General features: G+C 49.6%; 1 protein-coding gene across 3 annotated transcripts in view; it reads right to left on the reverse strand.

Annotated features, from left to right (window-relative positions):
• camkk1a (calcium/calmodulin-dependent protein kinase kinase 1, alpha a) overlaps window positions 1-15,862 on the reverse strand; it is a 41,829-nt gene that overhangs the window by 2,792 nt on the left and 23,175 nt on the right. For 2 of the 3 annotated variants that reach the window (XM_049016685.1, XM_049016684.1), the window contains 14 exons: window positions 14,129-14,176; window positions 13,662-13,715; window positions 11,029-11,080; window positions 10,690-10,823; window positions 8,608-8,644; window positions 8,144-8,165; window positions 7,599-7,687; window positions 5,493-5,692; window positions 4,708-4,761; window positions 4,365-4,438; window positions 3,664-3,751; window positions 2,955-3,083; window positions 2,622-2,725; window positions 786-833 (listed from right to left, as the gene is read on the reverse strand). In XM_049016685.1, the coding sequence (XP_048872642.1) occupies window positions 786-833; window positions 2,622-2,725; window positions 2,955-3,083; window positions 3,664-3,751; window positions 4,365-4,438; window positions 4,708-4,761; window positions 5,493-5,692; window positions 7,599-7,687; window positions 8,144-8,165; window positions 8,608-8,644; window positions 10,690-10,823; window positions 11,029-11,080; window positions 13,662-13,715; window positions 14,129-14,176 (1,133 nt within the window). The remainder of the gene's footprint in view (window positions 1-785; window positions 834-2,621; window positions 2,726-2,954; window positions 3,084-3,663; window positions 3,752-4,364; window positions 4,439-4,707; window positions 4,762-5,492; window positions 5,693-7,598; window positions 7,688-8,143; window positions 8,166-8,607; window positions 8,645-10,689; window positions 10,824-11,028; window positions 11,081-13,661; window positions 13,716-14,128; window positions 14,177-15,862) is intronic. The other variant, XM_049016686.1, reaches the window with a different exon arrangement.

Consider the following 15,862-nt stretch of genomic DNA (forward strand, 5'->3'; position numbering starts at 1 on the left):
TCTGAGCATGTGGAGCATATCCAAACACGAAAATCTCACTGAGAAGCACCCCTGCTCTCTGTGACAGAGACAGTGCACAGACACATGCCTTTTCCATGGGACTGCATCAATAATCATCCATCCATCCATCTGCTAACCAGTTATCCTGTACAGGGTGAGAGAGACCTGAAGCCTACCTCAGGAGGCCTGGGGGACACCCTGGACGGGATTCCAGTCAGTTACAGGATACACACGCACCATAGTTTTCAGATATAAAACTGACTGCATGTCTGCATGGACCACAACTCGTGTGACAGGGGGGAGAGCAAGCAAACGCCACACAGTGTGGAGTTTTTGGCTGTGCTTGTGTCCGGAAGGTTGCCGGTTGGAATCCCACGGCTGGTAGAGTGATAGCATCACTGTTGGGCACTTTGGCAAAGTCCTTAATCCCAAAAACTCTCCCATGTGTTTGTGTGACTCAAAGAGCATGTTGGGATATCTGTACAAATAATAGTTTGCTATTAAAAAACGGTCACATGACTATGAAAAAGGCATCTGTTTGCAGATTATCAGCATGGTATAAAATGGTGTTTGCAGGAGCACATTATTGATTTTTAGAAAAAGACCAACAATGGCAGGAAGCAGGAATGTGATCACCCATGGTGACCTACAGAGTGCTGAAGCCAGGCACCCCTTATGGTGATAGTCACAGCGTAATGATCAGTGTAAACCAGCGTTCTTACAGTGGAGAGCCATTGACTGCACTAATGCTCATTGACCACCAGGGGGCAGTGTGGAAAGTTTACCTTAAAGAAGGGTGTAGTTTTAAAGAGGAGCGGAACAGCCGCCTGTCCCTGCAGCAGAGAAGTGAGGGAGGAGGGTGAAAATCAGAACAGACGCCATGGAAGCAATACCCGTCAGCACTTTGGGGTGGGGGGGGGGGGGGGGGGGGGGTACACCAGGCCCTAGCTATGCGGGCAGGGCCTCGAGCGTCACCACGCCGGTCATGGCTTTTGCATTCATCTGATAACTGGGTCAATGTCAATGACACAGTATGGTCACCGTGGAAACACACTTACCCTTCACGTCCTGTATGACTTGATTGTGGTGGAGCAAGGAGCTTGTGTGGAATTTAATCTATCATGTAATTTATCATGTACAGGACACCCTGATTGTTTAAGCCATCGGTCAAAAAGAAAAGACTAACTGAGCCTGTGACTTATCAGGATTACAGTACCAAAGAAGTATTTAAGTTCAGTCTAATGGGGTGAACAGAAACAAGGCGAGGGATCTACAATCGGCAAGAAAACTTTGACTAAAAATACCGAGCCTGTCAAATATGGGGCGGGAGCACAACAGCACAGCACATCCTGCTCCACACACCTCTCAGGATTAAGTGGCAGGCTGACGAGAACCCGGTTAAGCAGGAAGCTTCTGGAACCGTCTGTACTGCTGAACGTGACAACACCAATAACAAATGGCGCCCCCTGGCTGCTTTAGGCACGATTTCTCAGAGCTTCAAGAAAATGTCTGGTGAGATTCCTTATACCCCGCTAAGGTTTGAATGTATTGTATGCTGCTCAGTTAAAAAACAAAGTTATACAAAAACACTGTGCTTTAATGATGAGACAACTGCACGTCTGTGAACGGGTGCGTATGCATTACCCGTCTGGCAGATGGAATCCCGGACGGGAATCATTACTAGACAATAAAAATAAGAAGGTTTATGTAAAAAAACCTTCATGACTTTATTCATGATGGAGAGCAGATACACAGATCTCAGGTATAACGAAAATCACATCAGAAGCACTGCTAATTTGTTGATTTAAAACTGTCATGAGTGTACTCACGAACATATAAGTGCTACAGATGGATCTGTACCCAATAAAAGCACGGGCTGTCACACCCCCACCCCCCCATGGTCAATGAAAAAATGGCGAAAGCAATTGGACGGAAAACTACCTTTGATTGGTAATCGCAGGTTGCATGCTTCAATACCAGCCCCCAGTGGGGCGCCACAGTTCACACAGAAGGAGAGGGGAACCCCCGCCAGAACCGGAATCATACCGGGCTAGTCACAAACGGGCTAATGTTTTTCTACTGAAAATGGCCTCATGCCTGTTCTGGTACCAGAGATGGGGACAGGTGTCTGTACCACTGACTAATATATAGTGCCCCCTGGAGGAGGCTGCTGGATGTCAGCGCATGTCATCGCTCTAACAACGACCCATTACACGGGTAAACTAATCTGAGGCTGCAAACTCACTGCTCTAGGGAGATGTGGAGCAAGGCACTGCTTCGTATCACAAATGCATAGTGGGTCCTATCACCAAAAATGACCCCAGAAATACACGTGGCATTAGAAATTAAAATCACTTACTCATAAATTGTGTGGTAAAGGTTGGCCTTTTGATTAATCTGCATTAATGGATTTAATTGAGCATGTAGCACTGCTCACTGTGTGAATGTGCGCACTGCAGGAACACTGGAATCCCATACGCCGCCCAGCACGGCATCGCCTGTCCACAGCTCCCCCCTGTGGTGTCACCACACCGTGACAAGCTCGGACGCTTGCAGGAGCAGGGGCCGGACCATGAAGAGCTCACCCTGAGGTGTGAGGGCTGGTGTGCACGTGCACTTACATGAGTAGGTTCCCTGGGGCAGACATGGAGCGCTCCTCCCGCCGGCTTGGGCACTCAAATGGGTTGCTGAAGGACCGCTTACGGAGCATGGCCTTCACCAGGATCTGCAGAGCAAAGAGCCGCCAAAAACCACGTCACACATGGACCATTGCCTACAATTGAGGTGGAATTTCAAATAAAGTTAACACACGAACACACATCTCACTCCAGCTTTCCGGGTTACGGGAATTACACCCAAGCTCTGCTCTAATTACTTGGCCACTGGAGCGTGACACCGACGAGCTGATGAAGGTCCCCTGGGATTGAAGTGCCGTATCATGCCGAGGTCCTTACCACTGCAGACAAACTGGGGATGAACTTGACGGAGTTTTTCACTTCCTCCTCGGTGACCTCCACTGCGGAGCAGTGGTCTTCCTCCAAGGGCAGGGGGTCCGTACCATCTTGGGTAAGCCAAGGGTGTACCTGTCAGACCCGAGAAGGAGGTGGTGTGTGTGTGTGTGGGGGGGATGTGAGATATGAACCCATGCTTCAGAGCTGAGAGGCTGAATGGTTGCTAACAGGCAGCCTGACGACCGTTCCCCCCTCCTTCCCTCCCCCCTCAGAGTCTCCAATACAAATGACTCTCTGAGACCAAGGCCACGGGAGGATGGCGTTTTCCACCAATGTTAATACTCCTTTTGCTTGCTTCACAATTGTCTCAGGAACCAAAACGGAACCATGAGTTCCCTGTGGCACGAGCAACTTCCTGCTGCATGGGAACCAAACAGGGGATGGCAGCGAGGGCTGATTTTAAACACAGCCCCAGTCCACGCACCCCCCTGGGGGTGAAGACACGCTTAAAACAACAACCTCAGGTGATGCTCTGGGATACCACGTTTCCTCCACACCAATTACTCTGCTAATTAGTTCCTGTCCGCTGGTTGCAGGAAGAGGGGAAAAACAAACGAGAGGGCTGACAGAAATAAGAACGGATCTCCAGTGCGTGGCGAGGGGTGGGGTGGGGTGGGGTGGGCAGTGGGATGGGTCCTCGACCAGGATTCACCTTGATCTCCGGAATGGTGATCCTCGTATCTGGGTTTTTGTCCAGCATCCACAGGATAAGACTTTTCAGCAGCTCGCTGATAACTGGTCTGCAATGGCAAAGGAGAACTCGCTCAACACCCAGGCCAGTGGATGCAGGATGTCACGCCGCGTACTGGGGGGCTGGGTAAGGGAGAGGGCAGGGGCCTCACTCAAAAAGTACTCCCCCAGATAATTAATTAAAAAACTAAACAAATAACTAACAGAATTGTTAGATCACAGGTTGCCAACAATTTAGCAGAACATGATGCTTTAGTGTGGTGACTGTTTGTGGCCAACAGGGGGCACCTGGGCCTTGGGGACCCAATGCAAATGGTGGTAAGCTAAGGGGGGGGGGCACATTGCATCACTGCAGGCTATGTGTCAGCTTATGAAAACAAGTTGATAGACAAGCAAAGCACACAATTTGAGCAGACGGCCCTGCACGGGTTCTGTGGGGGCACCTATCTGGGACAGAGACCAGGGTGGTGAGCTCACCATTTGAACCTATGTCCCTGCGCCCACTGGCCTTTGAGGGTACAGAAGGCTCATATACATTTTTATGGCCCATGTTTTGTGTCCCTTCACCCCTTCCCCACCCACAGTCCGAAGAGGGAGCGGCGGCTCCGATCCCGATAGCTCCCCCCCAAATTGAGGCTAAATAAGGTGCCGTAAGACACTCACGTCTCCAGAAACTCCACAGGCTTGTTTTTGATCTTGCTGTGCAGGGCCAGGATGTACTCATCTATAAAAGGACACTGCAGGAAGAGGAGCAGAGGCGCAACTGAAACACACCCACCCAAGCACACTCAGGAACCATCCGGAACCAGGACGGCCACTGAAACCTCTCCTATCTTACATATAACAGCTGACAAACCTGCTTCACTGATTCATCTAGGCTTACAGAGATATACATTAACATGTTACATGTGTGTTTTTTTCTGTGTTTATGAAGACTGGCGTTGGCCAACGTGTGGGGGGGAGGGGGGGCACATTTCACACCCCCCCCACCCTATTGCAGACTTGCCTTTCCATAAACGAAACAGTACAGTGTCACACCCATGGCCCAGACGTCAAGAGCCTGAAAAGAAAGAACAGCTGTTAAAGGAACAGACAGCGTGTTCACAGGAGAAGTACTGGAAGGGTGACTCCTCAGCAAGTGGCCGGGGCCTTGAAGTGCAGATGGGTGGACATGGGACATGGGTGTCATCTGTATTAGACAGTAGAGATTGGTCAGTTTTGGTGTGGTTAGGGTTTGGGTTAGGATTAGGTTTAGGGTTAGGGAACCAAAGTGCTAAGTGTCACTATATGCGGGAAGGGACTCAGAGTTGTGTTTAAAAACAGCCAGTAACACCGGAGAACATGGGGTGGAGCTTCCTTTTGATCCTCAGTACAGGGACGTCCTTGCCAGCTCCCAGGAAAATGCTCCATCTATGTTTCAACGTGCCCAGTTACAACTTCAAAGCTGGAATGTAATCCGAGGGGAGATAGGGGTGCGGAAGATTCCTGGAAAGACTGCTGAGACATCACCTTGCGATTACCTTACAATCACCATGCGCCTCTGGCCGATGTTCATTCCATGGCTTTGAAAGAATCACTTCTACCTCCTCCAAGTTGAGTGCAGTGAGACGGGTGGTGCGGGAGACATGCTTTACCCCACGAGGATCGGTATGTGATGGAAAAGGCTGCCCACATCGCAGTGTTTGCTGCTCCCTGGCCCAGGTACTGACCCATCCTGCATATTGCTATGTGAGTGCGGACCTGCTCCATATAAGAAGTGACACCTCTGGCCTGGCCTGGTCCTGCGCTTACCTTCCCACTGAAGCTCTGCCGGCTGTCTGACAGTGCCTCTGGGGCCATGAAGGCGGGCGTCCCGGCCGTGCTAGACAGCAGTGCGTCATTGCCCTCAAACTGGTTGCTGACACCGAAGTCAGTGATCTTGACATGCCCGTCATCCCCCAGCAGCAGGTTGGACGGCTTGATGTCTCGGTGGACAATCTTCTGGTAGTGCACTGGGAGAGAGACACAGTGGATCAGATCCCAGCATCGACCCGAATGGAGAGCATGGTCAACTGGTCCACCTAGGGAGACATTAATGTGATTAGATAAGTCGCGCCTGGTCTGTGACCGCCTCCACCAGGCACAACCTTTGAAGCGCTGTGAGGCTTTGGGAAGCTCTTAGCAATTTTTGTTTTTTTTTGACAGCATTTCACCTCACACACAATGAGAGGACTCATGAGGGCAAGCGCATAGCCCTTGAGCTGAAAAGGACCGCAGAACTGAACAACACACATTGGCCACTTACACAAATGTAGGTGTGCATTAAAGATGATCCGGTTGACTCATAGATCTGTAACTATTACAAGGAAACCATCAAGAAAATGCAGATGCTAAAACTGGCAAGAAATAAACAAAAGTGCAAGCACCGTCATGGAAAATGGCTTTCGGTCATCCTTGACGAGATTCTAGCAAATGATCAGGCAAGTCAGAAGGGGAAGCAGGGCTTGGCCCATGCTGTTTACAACAGGCATGTAGTCAGGCAGTGGAAGGCAGTAGAGACAGTGAACTCGAAGGAAGACTTGTCTATCACTAGGGCTGAGGTCACTGAGGTAGTTAAAATAACTCTTCAGTGGTAAGACTCCAGGCATGTATGAGATTCACCCTGAGTTCCTGAAAGCTCTGGATGTTGTAGGACTGTTGCAGGGAGATCAGGGACAGAGCTTCTGGACCGGCAGACTAGGGTAGTGGTCCCAATCTACACTACAAGTCAAAAGTTTTTGCACATACTGAGATTTTCTACATTGGCATGTTACTTAACATTTACTAAAAATACATTCAATATTTTTTGCTAAAAAATAAGCTTACAGTAGGTTTGAGTACCTTTATTAGCAAGAAAATGTCATATCTTTGATTAATCAAAATTAACACCCTCGAGCAGTTATAACATCAGACAAAATTCAAGGCATTCTTTCTAGAAGGTAAGTAAAATACTGCTCTGTTACAATGCTTAAAAAAATCTGCAGTTTATGAAATAAATGGAAAAGTGGTAAAAACCAGCGGTGTGAAAAAAAACTTCTGACCTTTACAGTATCTCAGGGTCTTGTTCACAAATGAGGAAAGTAGCAGGAGATCGGCAGGCGGATTGGTGCAGTGTCAGCAGTTATGCAGACACTGCACAAATCTGAGGTAGTAAAGAGAGAACTGATCCAGAAGGCAAATCTTTCAAGTAACCAATTGATCTGTCTTCTTCCCTTTACCTATGGTCATGAGCTTTGGGTAGTGATGGGGAAAGAGCTTCCTTCTCAGGGTGTCTGGGCTCAGCTTTAGAGACAGGATGAGGAGCTCAGACATTTGGGATAGACTAAAAGTAGGGCTGCTGCTCCTCCGCATCGAAAGGATGAGGTGGTTCAGGCATCTTACTAGGATGCTTCCTGGATGCATCCCTGAGGAGGTGACTTGGGCACATTCAACTGGGAGGAGGCCCCAGGGCAGACCCAGAACATACTGGAGAGATTACAGTCTCGGCTGGCCTGGGAACACCTTGGCAACCCCCCGGACTGCAGCCCCCCAGCTCCGGACTAGGATGAGAGCGAGGAAGATGGATGGCTGCCATTGGATGCCGGTGCCATTAACAAAATACAGCTGCCACTCAAAAAAAAATAAAAACTGGAGAAATGTGTGAATGTTTTGAATGTTTGCAAAACCCAGAAAAACGGGATTCCCCTTTTCTTGAATTGGCCACTTGAGCGGCGCAATTGAGATAAGTGATCGCTTGTCGTGAATAAGCATGGATTTCAGAGAAAGACTATTTCTTTATGCCCCCCCCGAAGAGAACAGGGGTAAAATCAGGCCCCTTCTGTCATCCAATGGAGACAAATGCTCCCAAACAGAGAGGACATGACTTCAGTGTGGACTCACGGTACTCGATGCCCAGGACAATGTCCCTGAAGTACACGCGGGACTGGTCCTCTGTGAAGGGGTTATCTGTGGGCACCTCCATCACTGGGCTGGGGGGCAGAAACGCAGAAATCCTACACACAGTCTTGATTGGTTTATAGATGCCTCCCAGTGCATGTAATAATATCTAATGGGCTCCAGGAAACAAACATAAAATTTATCTAATATACAGGCAGCTTGACTGATATGAAAGCGACTTTTGGACTATCCAGCTAATTCAAAAACACAGAATATTCCTGTATGTCATTTTACACTTTGCATTTATTCTATGTACATATTTCTAGTATATTTTTTATGCTTATGTATTGATTTGCTATAAGGTGTCTTGAATGACATAGGGAGGGTCAATCTGACTCACACAAGGGTTTGTGGATCACTTACGCCAGTCGAGAGCTGTCTGTATACATTAAATTGGTATTTTTACGTTAAATATTTGAAATTCTAAGGATGTAGTGAGTGAGACTGGGAAGTTTTATTATGTAGGACCAGAAGCACAGTGTACTCACCCCTTCTGCATGAGCTCGAACACTAAAGTGTGCAAAACAAAGAGAAAAAATCAAGATGAAACAGGTGAATATGGACTGAACACAGCAGCATAACATTAGCAGTGGGACGCCTTTAACTGGACACAGTAGCAGTAACACCAGCAGTCCAGTGCCTTTAACTGAACACAGCAGCCCTGACTCCTGCCTGCTGTGAGGCCAAATGCCCCCCCCCCACTTTACTCAAAAAGGCTGGCAGGTGTCACATCCTCTAGTTCTCCAAACCTCCCCCTCTACAAAGGTCCAGCGGATCCCAACCCCTCCCCTCCTGGAGCCCAGCACAAGCAGTGGACAGGCTGTCCGGTAAGCTGGACAAGAACGGTGTCCCCCCCTCTGCGTGAATGCAGGATCCGGTCCATGTGCTGAATCTAAGAGCCTCCCCTGTGTTTTCAGCAGCAAAGGAGTTGGACGCTCGGCCGGTGACTCACCCATGTGGAGGTTGTCTTCAGATGGATCATCGAGAACCTGCACAGAGAAAAGAGGACATCCAACGTCTGGAAGGTACACTAATTCACTGATATACCTTTCACGTCATACCGGGAGACCGACCACACACACACACACACACACACACACACACACACACACACACACACAAACACAAACTGGCAACCCTAACCTTAACGATTCACAGAAATTGCATTCACAGATATTCATAAAAATGAATTTCCTCTTGTGGGCACTGACAAAAAATGGTCCCCACTTCAAAATAACAAATTCTTTATCACAACCCCTCCACACACACAGCTGATTAAACATCTGCATAAATCCTAATTAAGCATATTAACAAACCTAATCCTCACACGCAGCCCCAAGCGTTAACATATGAGGTGCACTTTTAAAAGGTCTGCCATGATACGAGCACTAATGGACTTTCAGGAAATGCGGAGGCAGCCCTCAGAAAGCAGCAGCCCTGCTTCTTAAATCGATCTAGCTGCCTGACTTAACGCTAGCGGCCGGGTTAATCAGAACTGGTGTGGGAGGCGGCCCCGGAGAGCCCAGCAGTGGCCGTCCGTCAGGCTCATTAAGCCAGTCGAGGAAGGGGCCCGTCGGGCATCCTCCGACCGGCGGCTTCCTGCCCTGCACTCCAGCCAACCGGCGGCTCTTAATTACTGCCTGATTGCTTCAGTGTCTGACTGTGATTGGCGAGCCACCTAATGAGGCCTCCATGGGGACTGGGAGGTACTTATTTCCAAGCCAAACATCTCGGCTTTGAACCTTGGACACTCTGGACCTCATGCAGACCTTGGTCCCAATGTGAGGTGGCCATTAATACAGAGTGCTGCTTAAGGCACAATCAACCTACCCCTGCAAAATCCCCCTACATCCCCAGTGGCCACGGTGCGGGATGGCAGCCCCTCAAACCCATCCTGCAACATCACACAGGAGCCAGCAGCCGCTAACAGGTCCCCCTGCTGCCATAAGCTCTCCAAGCTGTTTTTCCAGGTATCTCCTATTACCTTCCCACAAAAATGAATCCCCAGCATGTCCCACACCAACAGAGTAGGAACACAGCTGAAGAGTACTTAGCACTGCCACTAGAGGGGGTCGCAGAGCCAGCTGTCCAGCAGCACTCTTAGCAGTAACACTGGCGGCACCTGAAGAGCGCCCCTCTCCCCACCCAGCGGATCACTTGCAAACTTTACAGGTCATTTGTGATTGCCTGTCACTCAGGGCTGAGACGTTCGCCCTCGTCAAACGTACCATTAGCCGAAACTCACAACCAAGGCTTTTCGTGGGGTGGGAGAGCCATACAGGTTCCGGGGCCTCATAGCCTTCTCAACATTTCAGCTGTTATCTTAAGGAGTCACTGTGAAACTGAATATGCCAAGGCAGGCAATTGATACTAAAAACAAAAATAAGCCTTGTGTACCCAGACAAAGCATGGCCAGGCAGCCATTCAGAGGCACAGAATTAGCATATGCCGTTAGCACCAGAGCGACACCTGCAGGATCCACAGCACTCTGCCAGCAAGGCACTGCCTGATAGAGGGAATCCCTCTGTGAAGAACCCATCTATTCTGGCTCAGCCAAAAACAGCAGGAGGCCATTTCCATATCAGAAAGACATCAGCAGGAAGAACAGAGGAATGGAGGAATAAGAGAGACAAACTGGGAATTGGCGGGGCAAATGGAGGAATGGGAGTGAGAAGTGGGAGATTGAGAAGAGGCGGGGCAATAAGGAGAATGGGAGGGGCAAACAGCAGAATGGGAGGGAGAAATGGGAGATTGAGAAGAGGCGGGACAATCAGGAGAATGGGAGGGACAAATGGCAGAATAGGAGGGGCAAATAGCAAAATGGGAGGGACAAATGCTGGAATGGGAGGTACAAGTAAGAGAATGGGAAGAGCAAACAGAGGAATGGGAGGGACACATGAAGAGTGACAAGCTGAGAAGACAGGAGGGGCAAAAGGGGTGGGGAGCAAGTGGGGGAATAGGTGTGAAAACTAACCAGGCACAGACCATGGAAAAGCTTATTTCTTATTTGTATTTTTAGGAGAGCCTGCCCCACCTCCACCAGCTTGACAATGTTGACATGGTTCAGCTTCTTCAGGATGGCGATCTCCTGGTAGACCCTCTCCAGCGGTCCCATGACCTTGGCCTGCTCTCCCTGGGCAGCCTTGGCACCACGAGGCGGGGGGCGGCCTATACATACACAGCAGCAAATATATCAGGCATCAGCAGCAAAAGCATGTGCCATGTGGTCGTCACAGGTCACATGGGAAACACTGTCATTGAGGCGCTGACCCAGATACAGAGTTAGTGTTACCATTAAAAAAGGTGAAGAGGCCATGCTACAAATGACCTGGCAGCGTTTTTATTCCGTAATATAAGACGACATTTAACCTACGGGGAAATCCGCACTGCTTTACCATCTTCTTCTTGGAAACTAATTTCATTGCCTGAAAAATAATAAGATACAAGCAATTAGGAAGTCCAGCGACAGGAACGGTGCATTAAACTTGCTGCATGGAGAGAAAATTAAAAATATAAGCAAGCTGTCCCTCGTCAGATGGATTACGGTAATCGAATGAGTGGCTCTCTCTTTTCTGGCACTTTATACAGCACCCAGCTTTCCTCTCCCAGCTTCCGCTGAGAATCTGTGGAGCCCACTCTTCTGAGACTCGTCCTTTGGGACCCAGGAGCAAGGAGAGTGGGAGACGCGGCTCGGCTAGTGCTGAGCATGCCTCCCTGGCTCACGGCCTCCATTAGTAGGCCATATGGCCGAGTTATGCCTACTGATTTAGATAAAAGTCGAATTCGGTTAAAAAAAAAAAAAAACAGTAAGGTATGTAGCTTCCTGGAATTAACTTTTTTATTTTAATTCCTTAGATGCCACCTCAGCTGTGAGAGGCACCTCGGCCTTCGCCGTCCTCCATCACACTCCTCTACTGGACTGGGACGCTTATACACTGTGGGTCACATGACATGGAGGGTCACAGCTGTGTCTGGGAGCCATTCGGTCCCAGGTGGAGGTAAGACAGTGAGCCTGGAGTGCTAAGGTGTGTGAGGAGATAAAGGTTCACACCAAGGGTGGCAAGAAAGCGATCGTCAGCAGGAGACATCAGCTACCATTTCTCTGTCATTTCAGCTGTATGTTTCAGATCTCTAGGTATCTCCAACTGCAGACGGGGCCTAGGCTCAGTGAGGGATTCCAGGCCAAACATTCTTCTAAAGCTGTACTCAATTTATGGGGGAAAGAGGGTCTGAATCTCCCCCAATTAGAGTTTCCGTGTCTGTGATTGGAATGTTGCCAGTTTAAATCCCAAGGTCAGCAAAGTGATTTCTTCATTGGACCCCTGAGCAAAGCCCTTAACATTTATCGCTCCGGGGACCATCTTTCTCAAAGAATTTTGCCTTGGATAAAAGTGCCTAATCATAGGCGTCAATCCCGTGAGTGATGGAGGGCTGGAGCACCCTTGGAGGCGGAAGGATCAAACGCCAGTGCTGTAAAATGTGTATAATGTGATTGGCTGGCTTCCCTAGGTGTTGAGGCGTGGATCTCAATCCGTGTCCTCTGTGAGAGTTCATTGCATCTGTTTGTTACAGTGTGTTATAAACATTACAAGAGTGGGAGCATTATTTAAAAAGTAATTAATGTTCGGTTTCTGTGGTTTACGTACCACTTAGTGGTTTATAATGTCCACCAAGTGTCTGATCTGCACACATCTTTTTACTGTTGCTAATGGGTAAATTTGTGAACATTAAAATGTATAGGATGTGGTATGTCTCTGTGTTGAGGGTAGGGGAAGGGGGGTGCAGGGAGAGGTGTCAATTATTTAGGGCACCCACTAACAGTAAGATAAATCTGCACCTATGTGTGTAATAAATACATGAATAATCAATTAACTATTAACAGTTAATAGTACCACCTTCCAGTGACACCCCCATGCAACACAGTGTCTTTGCCCTGTACTGGTGTGAGCTCATGCACCAGTCAGATGGCTTTCAATAAGACTTCCTCAGCACTCAGACATGGCAAGGTCCTGACACGGGGAAGCCTGTGCTGGAAGACAGAAAGTACCGGAGAGGGGGGGTCGCCGAAGTGGCTGACAGTCACCACTCCCTCACAGCTGGGTAGCAGAAAATGCTGCTTCAGCATCTCCTAAATAAGAGACATACGTATTTCATATTTAGTGTAGTGACTGTTAGTGAACGAGGCCCAAGCGGTCATTTTTCAGACGGCTCTCTCTCCACCTTTTTCAGGTGTCCGTGAGTTAATGGACATTGCTGGGGGGGGGGGGGGTGACCTTCCAGTCGACCTCAGGCCCCCGCAGATGATGATGAGGCAGAGGCTCCCTGCACATGCTGCCATATCTAGGCTGCAGTGGCACCAAACAGCACACGGGGGCGCAGAGGAAGTTGGTGAACGGTGAACATTTAGCCAAGGTAGTGGGCATTACATCTGAGGTTCTGGTGTGTGGCTCTAGTTAGAGGACCTTGGGTGTCTGGGGGAGGTGGTGACAGCCGTTCCTCTGCATCTGTTAGAGACCAGAGCCTCCAAGATAAAGTTTAAACGAAACTCCCTCTGAAACACTCAAAACAATTCGCTTAAAACGACCCCTGATCGGCACTCAACGGGGCCTCACAAGAGCCACTAGGGGGCATAATTAACACTTTAAACCATACGGCTCCCCTCTGCGGGGAGAAAAGCAATTCATCTGGTTCCTAAAAAAGAACAATCTATTCAAGGGTAGCAGCTTCTGTTCATAAAGTTACTGATGTGTACAGCCTTCTACATCTGGGTCAGACCTGGGTTTGGGTCCACTGCACAGACTCATAGGCCACTTGGTTTTTTTTTATGGCTGGCACCCAGACCCCCCTCAGCTGGCAGCCTGCTTGGGCAGCAGGCAGAGCAGCTGGGAAGGCTGTGTTACCAGCACAGGGACCTCGAGTGGGAGGACCAGGCCCAGTTCCCAGCAGAGACGGAAAGCAGGCCCACACTGCACCAACCGGATTGCTGTCCGGCCCGCGAATACTCACGTAATACTTATCATCGTCCTCGTTGTAGACCAGCTTCACCACTCCATACGAGCCCTGCATGAGAGAGGGGGGGGGGGGGGGCGGTCGGCCGTCAAGCTGCCGTTTCCAGGGCTTTTTACTGCGGTACGAGCATAGAAACCCGACCCAAAAGGACACGGGGCACAGACAAACAGGAAGGGAATGGCCTCAGCAGACTAAACAAGAAACACTGCCTGCCATCAGATCAACCGCCATCACGAGCGAGCAGGAGCCTCGAGATTCCGAGGAGCCCCACGCTATCGGAAAACCGGAATATCTGCTTTGGGAGCTGAGCCGACATCAGCTGTACATACAAGGCTGATTAACCATGTTTTATAAATGATTGATTAGGGTGAAGAAGCATGGCTGGAAAAGCCACACTATGCATTCACCTTTATGGCTGGAGTCACCACAGGAAGAAAGCACCCTCTACAAATGCAGCTACTCACCTTCCCAATTTCACTCTCAAGCTTGTACTGGTTCAGCTGGATGCAGTCCTGCAGGGAGATACAGGGGTGTTTTTATGCAGGATATCAGGCGCAGGGACACAGGCGCGGGGAAAGGGGTGTAAGGACACAGACACGGAGGAGGGAAGTTGACATGGCCTGGAGAGCAGGAGCTTCTACACCTTTGGAGGGGGCCATTGAGCCAAAAGGTGACAGAACCCGCTACAAGGTGAGGAGCGTTTAAGCGATACTGTGGGCTACGCACTTAAGCCTAACGCTGGGGGAACTAAACAGGGCAGGGAGATGGAGCAGCAACATGGCAGGCAGCATGCTGTACGCTGGGTGCGTAGTTTTCAAACATTCAGCCTACGGTGACAGGCCCTGCCCCCAATGAGGAGGCAGAGTGCAGCATCCATGCTGGGGCTCCTGAGCTGTGAGACGCACTCAGTGCTAAAGGGGGGGGGGGAGCCACTGTAAATCAAAGATGGCCCCCCCAGCCTCGTACAAAGCACCCTGCCTGCCTTCCAAACAGCCCTGGGCGCCAGCTCACAGCATTTTAATGGAGAGACTGAGGCATTTTGCCCGAGCTCCTTTTAAATGACCAATCTCACGTCCCCCACATTAAGGCAGATTTAAAATCCCCGAACCTTAGGACGCCCTTGTGCCTGGTCATACCTCTGTGTGTTACTTAAGGCACCATTCATATTTTTCACCAAGCCAGCAGACCAGTAAAACAAGGAAAGGAAAAAAACATTAATAATTCACAGCACAGTTATTCTTAGTGTTTGTAAACAAGCAGCGTCGCCGGTGGCTGTCACTGAACCCCGCACGGCGGAACAGAGACAATTCAAGAGGACGTCCTCAGCAGGACAAACACTACACAGGTCACATGACCCACATCATCCACCGCAAACATGGCGAGGGTCTTAGTGTCACGTGATGGGGAAGATCACATGATGTCTGCTGATGTCTGTTATGGTTCAGTCTGAATGCCATGTAACACCCCTCTCCCAGCCTGGAGAGTGAAAGCTGTAGCTGGAAAGTGACGCACACACGGCAAACACACCCACACACACACATACACACACACACAGTCTGACACACTCTTCCTGGTAAGACACCAGTAACTGAATTTCTCAGCCAGAGCCAGTCTGCTGGACGATCGATACCCAGCGGTCTGTCTCTTGCTTGCCGGAACCCATCTCAGCTGGGGGGTGAGAACAATGACACCGTTTCACGGCAGCAGAAATCGACAGTGCTGAGAAACTCATCCATACACCAGGCTCAGGAGTGGCGAGGCTCAAAAGAACGGTGTCTTTGGGTATCACTGACCAAAGGCAAGAGGGCAGCTTCCCTCTGTGTGCCACAGCGTGCAACATTCAGAGCAGCGGCAGCTGCTTTTAGTGCCACTTAGGAAAAATAAATATGCAGACTTAAATGTGAAACTGGTCCATGTTATGCAAGACAAACTGAAAAAACCGCCTGCATTTATTGACTTCAAGCTCTGCCGATGCAGACTCCAATGTGCCACCCCACCCTTCCTGGCCTACTGACGGGACACACTTTGATGCCCCGACACCATCTCTGCAGGATGTCCGAGAGAGACACAAGGTCATGGCTTAACCCAAGAATCTGTCCTTCACCGCTACTAGCGATTCATTTCGCAAGCGTTAATTTAACGTCACGCACAGTATGTGCTCAAGTTGCTGCTAAAATTAAGCCCCACTGTCCTGCCAG

This window comes from Brienomyrus brachyistius, chromosome 6 (genome assembly GCF_023856365.1).
Source record: "Brienomyrus brachyistius isolate T26 chromosome 6, BBRACH_0.4, whole genome shotgun sequence".
NCBI classification, from domain to species: Eukaryota; Metazoa; Chordata; class Actinopteri; order Osteoglossiformes; family Mormyridae; genus Brienomyrus; species Brienomyrus brachyistius.